At 42.6% G+C, this 10,654-nt stretch overlaps 1 protein-coding gene across 2 annotated transcripts in view; it reads left to right on the top strand.

Moving 5' to 3' along the window:
- Nucleotides 1-1,375: 1,375 nt before the first annotated feature.
- Nucleotides 1,376-10,654, top strand: part of LOC138284024 (threonine--tRNA ligase 1, cytoplasmic-like) — a 221,178-nt gene continuing 211,899 nt past the window's right edge. The window contains exon 1 of one of the 2 annotated variants that reach the window (XM_069222371.1): nucleotides 1,376-1,847. In XM_069222371.1, coding sequence (XP_069078472.1) covers nucleotides 1,473-1,847 — 375 coding nt within the window. In that variant the 5' untranslated portion in view covers nucleotides 1,376-1,472. The remainder of the gene's footprint in view (nucleotides 1,848-10,654) is intronic. The other variant, XM_069222372.1, reaches the window with a different exon arrangement.

Genomic DNA, 10,654 nt, shown 5'->3' with positions numbered 1-10,654 from the left:
TTGTGAACTTCAGGCCCATGGTCCAGATATCTATGTATTTTGAACCTTAATTTCTTTACAAACTACTGAACAAAACTACACCAAGTCACAAAAGGCATGCTTTCTGGGTTAAAGATCTTGCTTTCCTTCAAGTTTGGTACAATTCTGTTCAACTATTTGGGCTGTGACGCTGTTTACAAAATTCCCTACGGAAATTATGGTTTGGGTCTCCAGTTTTCTTTTGGCCCCCACTTGATAGATCAACCCTACATTTTCTAGGAATGAGCTGTGGTAAATGAACTTTATTTGGGAGAACTTTTCATGAGGATTTGTCAAACGGCACCCCAAGTTATTAGCTAAACTAAAAAAAAAAACTCCTATGGAAAGTCTGTTCTAACTATAACTACTGCCACTCTGTACACACACACACATGCAAACACACACAATATATTATTCACAATATCTAATATATATGCAAAGGATATGAGATTTCTATTATTGCCCTCAAGAGGCCTCTCGATTATCAAAGCACTGTACAAAACACCAACACATTAGTAAAATTGGAAATAGGAAAATAGCATTTAAATGTTATCTCACTTATTGTAAATCACATGCATGTTTTTCAAATGGCAAGATGTAGTCAACATTATAAGTTATTTAAAATTATAACATTTTAAAACAAAGTGTTGGTTTAGTTTGCTTGGAGCCTTTAAAATGGCACACTCGCAAGAAGTAAAAAAGACGTTCTGAGTTAAATGTTTAGATACTGGTGATATCGGTCTAATACGTGAGAGACGGCTTGAAATTGGGGTGTATCCAGTGCTTTAAATGGGCCGGTACTCTCCGGTACTGAGTACCGGCACTTTTTTATTTTGAGAGGGAGAGTACCGGCTTATCTCAAGAAAAACGTAATACTTTTAATTGGAGAGTACCGGCACTTCTCAGAAACAAGCAGGTACTCTGGCACAGAGTACCTGCACTTTAATTTTTCCATTTCAAGCACTGGGTGTATCCAACGCTACCATGCCCTTTTAAATATGCCTATAGTTCTTTTTCACATCTTCTCTTTCTAATAAAGGATGAGGAAATTCCTGACCTGGACCAGAAGCAGAGATTTAAATTACTAGTGAGGGACAAGCCCACAATCTCTTGTAACCTGGAGCAAAGATTATTAAAGTATGTTCAAACTGTAGTACAAGTACTTACACACTTGGATAGGAATTTCAAACTGTTCACTATCTTGTAAAACAGCTCGTGTAGTTTGACCTTTACAACATTAATTTACACCCCACTGGATGAAAATTGTCCAACAGTCACAGCTGTAGAATAAATAAAACTGTTTAACAGCACAGTACAAGGAGGTCTAGGGGATGCACATGGGTGTCACGTGTGAGCTCTAGTGCCACTTTTGGTATTTGAGCACTCACACCCAAAGCGTAAGGCGTCTGCAGCTGTCGACTCTAGGCTCCCCGTGGGAGCCGCAGCCGGTGCCGATGCACCGCGGGCTCTGCTCTCCCCGCCTCTCCCTCTCCTCCCACACCAGGTCCCCGCCTCCCTCGTCCTCGCCCGGGCTCACGGCTGCTGCTGCTGCTCTCGAGGCCTCCCTGGACACCATGGCAGCCCACATGGCCTCCCGTCTGGCCGCTCAGGAGGAGGCGATCCGGCTGCTAACGGGGGAGATCGGCCGCCTGACGCGGCAGGAGGAAGCGGCCTGCAGCCCCGGATTGGAGCTCCTGCGGGCCGAGAACGAGAAGCTCCGCTACCGGATACTGCATCTGCAACGCAGCCTGAGAGCTGAACAGGAGGCGGGGCAAGGCGCCCAGGCCTCGCGGACGGACGCCGGGCTGCTCCCGGCTGCCGAGAAGCAGGTAGGGTGGGAGGCGGAGCTCTTTCCGGGCAGGTCACTGCACCGGGATGTCAAAGCCGGAGGCTCACGGAGCAGAGGCTTCAAGCTGAGCCAGCAGGTCGGAGGAATGCTTTTTAAACTCACAGTCTTACAATAGGAAAGAGGAAGCATTACCAACAGTGACGCTTACTTGTGTTTGAGAAAGGGGGCTTTTTTGGAAAACAGGTGCACTTACAATTCATAACCCTGTCATTTGCCTTACGAAACTAAATACCTCACTATACAGCCAGTCACCTAATAAAACTCACCCCATCCTTTAAGCTTAACCTTCCCATGTAGCACTCCTTAAACTGCTCAGACTGCTTACTCCCATTGAAACTGTTTCCTGTCGTTAACAGTCTTCTGATGCAACATAACAAATTAACTTGCAACTAGCATAACTCTTAATGAACGTTTTACTTCCTGTCTTGTCCTGGCCTGCTGTTGTCCACTCCCCTTTTGTTCTCACTGTGTACTGCCAGGTTCGCTAACCGTATCTATTTGTATGCCATGTGAACTCGCCCTGCCTCCGCCTCCGCCTGCACCTGCTTCAAGCGACAACCTTACATCAACGTCACCCCTGTGCACCCATAGCCCAACAAAACCAGACTAAAGAGAAAATCCTTCTCACTTAAGACTTATGCCTAAGCCTTTCCTTTTCGGGGATGGGGGTAGTGGTGGGCAGAAATTTTAATGCGGTTGGAGGAAGGCTTTTTAAACTCCAATTCTTGCATTGGGTCTGATTAACATGAGAACAAGATGGCCTGTCTGACCACAGGGAACATGTTTGAATAAAAAATACCTACTTGGCATCTTCCTTAACCGGGAGGCCTCAGTATACGCCAACCAGAGTCAATTTTGCGTTAGGTAAATGGAGCGTGACATTCGCCATTTTACTTGAATAAGGTGTGTGATATCATTGGAGTGGAACGGAAAAGATAATTTAAGAGCTAAAGTACCCCCCTTATCGTACATTTTAAGGCTATTGAAAGTCGTCACAGAGGAGTTCCATAACCATATAGAGGAACAAGGCCGAAGGCAGAGTGCTTTTTAGAACATTATGGAACTCTGAGGTGACTTGTAGTATCCTTATCATGAAAACCAGGTGGTACTTTAGCCCATATAATACATGCACACACCATCACTTTTCCCACAAACCACTTAAATCCTTAGTGCTAGCTCTTTTATATAAAGGAGTGAGCATGTTTTCAAACATGAAGAATAAAAATAAAACCTCTAGTTCAACACTTCAAAAACCTGCTTAATGTTTGTTAGACATTATAAACAGTTAGTTACAGGTCCGTTTAGAAAAAAAATGCTTGGAATGTGTTGAAACATGTGGAAAGATTCTAGCTTTTCTCTGAGTGCAAAAACTAAACCTATTCTTTCTGCTTGTCATTGTAAGCTATTAAGATAGAGCGGAAAGAAAGAAAAGCAATGTTTAGTTTTCGTTGCTTCAAGCAGCTGCTTCATTTATGCTCCTTGACCTCACCTGCTTTTCACCTCCGCTGCTGGTGCTGGCAGAAAGGCATTGTGATAGTAGAACTTGACTGTAATAACTTATAATAGTCGAATTCTGAAATTTTTTCTTTAAAATCTGTGACTGAGCATGTCACTAGTTGCAGATTACAAAGAAATTAGGGATGTGCATTTATATAGAATTACAGAATCCTATTATAAATTAAAAGTTTAACAATAGTGTCAGAATCTAGGGAGCGGTCTGTAGCATGCATCAGTGTATGAGTGCATCCTTAATATAAATAACTAAGAACAGCTGCCTTGACATTAGTACTCAAAGAGCATCTCTGGTAAAATTAAGACATTTTTAACAGAGACAATCTCTTCGATCCCACTCCGCTCTCCAGAAAAATGTGCTAACCGTCCTCAAATTGGGCGTCTTTTTAAGGTTATAAGGCTCTGTTTATGAATACGACTTTGATATGTATGTTGTCTGTTGAGGTCCACATTCCCCTTTATTTGAATACTATTATGCAACAGTATATTCTGCTGTAACATTATTTTTTAAATTAACTAGCCTGGGTGTAGTCTTGCTACAAAAGAAGCACCAACTTTGTGAGACACATGTTACAATTACTTACTGGTAATTTTATTACTCCAAGTTGTAGTCTTCCATGTCACAGTCCTTACTAATGAGGCATACACTGCTGTGCGTAGATCATGTTAACTCCACTAAAAACACAAAATCGATGCACTCTATAGCAAATGATGCCCCTGAACCCCGGCCACAGTATATTGAAATAAATGAGAGACTAACACTAATCCATATTCTGTTATAAAAATCACAATAATAGGCCAAATTATAAGCCATATGATTCAAACAAGGAAGGGAGGGGATTACGTAGGACTCTGATGAGGAAGGCTATGACATGGAGTAATGAAGATTAGAGGTAAGTAATCTGACCATTACCTCCTTAGCTATCCTCTTGTCAGAGTCCTTACTAATGAGAATGTACCCATGCTTCCTTCCTTATATGGCTATAACAAGATAAATAAAAACACTATGCTACACCACATGCTTTATTAGTTATTAAACAATATTATCAAAACTCTGCAGAAACATCTTTTGAACCAAATGTTCCAGGCTTTGAACCCCTAAACTGCAATTTGTAATAGGATGCACATTATTTGAGGAAGCCCAGTTATCAGCATAACAAATATCTTTAAGTTATACTCCTTTGTATGTTGCCCGGGAGGTAGATGCCCTTTTGATGACTTATCCTGATTTGATTCTTGTAGGACAGATCTCAGGGGTGTAGATAGGTCAATAAGATTTAAGGGCGGGGGGGTTGAGCTTCAGATTTTCCAACAATCATGCTGGCATATAATGTGAAAATACATTATATGACAAGCAGGGCACATGCTAGGAGCTAAAGGGGAAGTAGAAAGGGAGATGAATGCTGATTCATAGAGTTAATAAGTGAGAGAAAACACACTATCTTGTAAAATAACCAACATTTTTGGAGACTTTCAAAACGGAGAGGGAAAACATGTATATGTTTTTGTCTGTGTATGTAAACATTCCTGATGAAATCTGACAGACACCTCACCATACCTGTCTGAAAGCACCTGACCCAACTATTTACCAGACAATACATTTAAAAGGGGGGTGTAACACCACAAACACCCCCTGAAGCTATGCCCCCTAACGCATCCATTCAAATCATATAACAAAAACAGTTTGTCTTCTCCATCTACTCGAAGTAGAAGAGAATTGACACAACCCTTTTTTGGGAGTGCATATATTACAAAATATATTAGGCTCTCCTAAAAGCTGAAGTGCAGGAGGAATTGATAAATACAGCTGTACGTACATCTAACAAATGCAGAAATTGCTCTTCCCATGAAGAGGGGAAAATGGCAAGATAATATCATTATCAAAGTGAAAAGAAGTGCCAACTTAGAAAAACCAGATAATTTCTTAAAACCACTTTATGCAGAAAAAACTTAAGATATGGAGAATGAGAACAGGTTTCTTGTTAGGAAAAAAGGTGTCAACATTTCTGAAATAGAGTGTGAATGGAAATGTGTAGCTATGCATCTAGAACATCTAAATAGTTGAGGAAGTCACCATGGCACACCAGAGTAAGAATCATTTGGTAAGTTACCAGCTTGAAAGGTCTGTGCTGGAGATAAGTGTTCAGCCTATTCTCCTGAAGGTTTTTTTTTTTTTTTTTCCCGAAAAATTATTTGTAAATACAGGTCAGGGAACATGATTCATAACTCAAGTGTGAACATTATGAACAATAAATCAATGTCTAGCTAAGTACTTTCTGTTATAAGAAAAGTAGCATTTTTTTTTTTTTACTAACTCTATACATGCAACCTCGTACGACATTCAGAAGCAACAACACAGTCCCTTTTGAGGTCAGGATCTAGTAGTGGTCAGGCGAATTCCTTCCTACTCTTTCATTTAACGTGTTCAGGATATTTCCCCATTCAATGGTAGACACATCAGGGAATGCAAAGTATTGGGCTGGACTCAAAAATTCCTTTTTGACCCTTCAGAATTTGAGTCAGAAGTGTCTGTGGTGCCTCAGCACCTATAGCAATGGTACCCAAAGGCCCTAGTGCAAGGCTTACCCACTCGGCATTAGAGCAGGTGCCCTCAGCGTGGGCGCTCCTTAGGTCTGATCCTGTTCAGAGAAGTCAGGCTGCTCAAAATACACGCAGCATCAGATGAGCTCAGGCTCCCTCTCTGGAATGGCGCGGCTGCTCCCCCCAGTGATTAGAGCAACTTCCAGCCCAAAGTGGTGCAGTAAGTCAAGTTCATGCCGGTTGGGGAATTCAGTCCTTCGGCTCCTTACTGGAGTCCCACATGGGCGTGTTGTCCTCTTCAGCATCCTCCTGGTCCACTTTGGTTAGTCAGGACAGGTCCTTCAGTGTGTCTAGTCTCTCTGGTTACAGCCCCACTTCACTCCAGGGCGACAGGCCAAAGTCTTTGATGATTTGGTCCAAGCAGCCCCCCTCGGCATATTTGTCTGCCGCTGTACCTCTTGGATGAAACAAAAACTTTCAGGTACAATCGCCCACACCACGTCAGCCCCTCCTGACATCTGAGGTTGTTGCTCAGGCATCCAGGAGTCCTGGCATATTGGTCACACTACTTCTTCACTGGTGGCCTCCTCTGGCATACGGGGTCACCTCAATGAGGACAGGTGGGCTTGGAGCCCTCCACACAATGCTCGATACTTGGCACAGTCTACAGCGGTCCTCTCCTTGCATAGGAGGGTCACATAACACAGTCTTGCCTACAGGCTATGGCCCGATTGGTGCACAGCCAGATCCTCACATCTCGTACAGGAAGTCCTTATGTTAGGGCTCCCTGCTGGACCTCGTTCCCTCCAACACTCTCCTCTTCCTCACAGGGCACAGTGGTCTTGGCAAGCAGACAGGCGCTGACTAGCAGGCTTTGGACCCTAATGCTTCTCACAGGCAGAAGTATTGCAGAGCTTCCCCTTCTCACACAGTGTCTGGATGTACAGCTCTGAAAACCCTCGCAGGTGATTAGGCACAATGACATATTTTTGAGGACTCAACCTTCCCTTACAGACCTTTTCCAGACACCAAATGTGATATAGGGTCTGTGTCTTTGACATTTTATGTTTAGGTTTTGCTTCTTTTGAAGTGGGCACTTCTACTTTTCCTCTTCCGTCATAAAAGAGGTCTGTCACTGCAGGCATGACTCCGAAGCGGATTATCCACAACACAATTGTTGAGAGTAACCAGACCTCATGAATGTCAGCCACAGTGATATGTGCATCAAAAGGTTAATCCCAGGCCCCAGCCCTACATTTATGATTTTTTTATCAGTTCCTTCTCCCTTCATGAGGTTTGTCCAGCGCCCTTCCTTGTGATCTATCACTGAATCCAAGAGCAAACATTTGAAATGTAAAGGGAGACTCTTCCTTTCCCCTTCAGTGTGTCCCACCACAGTTCACAGGAATGCAGCAATATACAAATCTGTCTGGGGGAATCCTATCCTCCTCATGACTTTACCAGACAGGCCTGGGCTTCCCAAAATGGAACCCAGGGTATACCATACAAAGTTCCACGGCAGGCACACTCACCCAGTGTACTTTCACAACACCCCTTCAGTCCAGCACTCCCTACAAGCACACATACACTCATCACATGCTTTATCCACAGATGCACTGCACAGCACGACAACTCTCATTTAATGTGTTCCTCTCGGCATACATACACCCAACCCAGTACATGTATCAGCCACACATGCCCTTCTTCCTTGTGCTGTACCATCCCAGGCACACATACAACTAACACAGAGTCAATATTCCTGCGTTGGGCAGCACCCACAACTTTCCTGATGTGGGCCAAAGGTGAGTTAACCACACAGCAGCTGAACTTTTAAAAGGCTATGAGTGAGCCTTTAGGCCTCACTCGAGTGACATGGGTAAAAGGCCCTGTTCACTGGTGCTACTCATACACGGTATGCCACCACCACGCTTAACTGCTGCTTAACTCCCAGTGAAGGTGGTGGCCTTCCACCACTATGAGGGAAGTGGTTTGGGCACCCCTGCCGGTCCAACAAGACACCATTCTGTGAGACAAGGCTATGTGATGGTGTACACGCATCAAATGTGTTTGCCTATGACAAAAACATCAGCATAAGGGATCCAGACAACAATACAGTTGAACACTATGGGCAAGGGTACACACCTTTACAATGCAAAGGACTTTTCCATCCCAACAAGTCCTCTATCTGAGCTCTAAATAATTTAACTCCAATAGAGGAAAGAGGACTCAACATAGTCTTTTGAGCGGCGTCCACTTTCCATGACCACATCCATATGTCTTCTCGCTGATATGGCTAAGGCAGAAGCCGAAGCACTCAGTTAGAAGAAATAACAGCCAGATACCTGACCTGTTGTTCCATTGCCAGAAGTCACAGTACCATCATATCCCTCCTGAACTTCATGTATTAGAAATTGATTGAAAACCTTGCACAAGAGACCAGACAGTGTAGGAGGTGTATGCAGAAGCTCTTAAAGCAACGTTAGAGGCTGTGCAAACTCTTTGTTGCTGCATCATCCCCTTTTTTCTTTTCTTTTTTTATCAACCCAATCTAACTGGGAAGCATCCTTACAGTTTATGGATCCATGAGATGCTAATCCTGCCATGAGAGAGCCCACTTTTGCTGAAGAAGGAACCTCATGCTTTGGATGATTTCCAGGATATCTTCTGAATAGAAAGTACATAACAAGAGGCTTCTCAGTGTTTTTTCACTCCTTGCTCGCTACCTTTCTAGTAGCAGCATGAGCAGGCAAGAAGACCAGGTCTGATATTATGCAATGAAATCTTCCACCTCACGTGTGAAGGTTCTGGAAAATGTAAAATTTGCCTTATGTGTATAGTCCGGTTCCCAAACATAACATCATCCTCTTTGATCAGAGTGTCATTAGCAGTTTAATCAGGCAGTCCCAATTTGGGCTTCTTACAAGGAGGTTCCTGTTTTATGTTTTTTTGTTTTTTTTTTTACTCCGCAGTCACTGCTTTGTTAACCATATCCTGATGGGAAGGATATGGATGCCTGACAACCTGCTCTTGACCACCAGTGTTTACTGCAGAGCAGTCCTCCAAATGCCTTTTGGACCACCTTCCTCCATGTTGACAGGAAAATACCCAACTATGATATCCTGCATCCCCTATTTTATGCAATAAAATCTTCCTCAAAATCCAATGAGATTTGACCGTTTTAAATACATCCTCTTTTTTTTGTTTTCTTTTTTTACATTTCTGCCAGATGACAAAAGAGACCAGCACAAGAGCAGGAGGAATAATCCCAAGTCAGTAATATGTAAATATGGTAGGAATGAGTGCTGGGTCTGCTGAGCCTTAGTAGAACTATAGTTTGGTACTCAATGCTCATATTTGCATTCTCGTATGGTATCTGGAAGAAAGGATACAAATCCTGGTGTATGGATTTCTAAAAACTCAAAAGTCTAATCTGCTGTTTTGACAAAAGTATTAGCGACACTGAGACAGTGTCTCTGTAGCCAAGGACAGCTATTACAAGTAAAAGGGTGACCCACCCTTATTTGAAGGACGGCCAGAATGGGTTGTGGCCAGTGAAGCTAATGGCATTTAACCTGTTTATGTACATGTGGTTCCCACAACTCTGGATTGCTACAGCTGCTGGACCTCTGCACAGTCATCCAGAGACAAGAAACCACCATTCAGCTGTAGCTGCAACTTAGCCGGGAGCGTATTAAATAACCAAACTACATAAATACAAAAGAAAAACTGCATTAACATAGAAGCAAGTCAGTGATGTCAAGACATTCTTGCAAAGTGCAGTCCTTTTTTTATATAGCCAAGCCTAAAATCAACATATAAATTTAAAATGTGCTGTGTGAATAGGTGCTATGTTCATGTGAAGTGACAAGTGAGAGTAATAACACACTAATTTATTTGGGCTGTCATCAACTAGTGTACACTAGACCATTGCAACATATCATTGCTCCTCATTTTCTTCCAATAATAGTGGAGTCCAAAACCCTATAAATGTTGATGTTTCAACCCACAAGAGATGACGAAAAAGGGGTCATCATCAGGACTTATCACAAGGTGCTTGAGTAGCACCATATAATAACCTCATCATAGGCATAGACCATACCTATTTTGAGGAGCTGTTTGAATATGTAGCATCAGAGGTCCATTGAGAGAAGTTCTTGCTGTTAAGTCTATAGACTCTGTTCTACTTTTGAATCCTTTTGTTATCATTATGTTGTATGTTTTCTTTCCCTTGTCTTTTGAGACATCTCGTTTGAGTTTATTTAAAGTTTCACACTCAAATAGAACCAGCTAGCATTCTGTTTGTGCGACCAAAACTGTTTTGTTTAACATTAGACCACCATCCCAAAAGACCCTGTTAACAGCTGATAGAACCACTGTTTGAACATTGCTGGTTGGAGAAGGGTGAGGTGTAGAGTTTGCATGAATGAAAGGAGTTATTTTAAATTATTCCAGGGTCTAATAGATGTGGTTGTGATAAGATATGTTGATGGTTGTGTTACCATGGAAAGAGTGTGATTGAAATGAATGGTCTTGAGGTTTGATCAACATATTACATTTTCACAAGGTACATTAAGCCTTTTATGGGAAAGGACCATCCAGTGCATGGCTTGATATGTTGGTGGGCCCAGTGATCAGTTAATGTAATTTCCCAACCAGGCATTGAGATGTCATTGGTTACAGAGATTTAGATGGACCAGTGTAGTATCGGAAATTGACCCATTATGAGCATTCGTG

Source organism: Pleurodeles waltl, chromosome 3_1 (genome assembly GCF_031143425.1).
Source record: "Pleurodeles waltl isolate 20211129_DDA chromosome 3_1, aPleWal1.hap1.20221129, whole genome shotgun sequence".
NCBI lineage: Eukaryota > Metazoa > Chordata > Amphibia > Caudata > Salamandridae > Pleurodeles > Pleurodeles waltl.
This window is presented reverse-complemented; position numbering and strand designations above follow the sequence as displayed.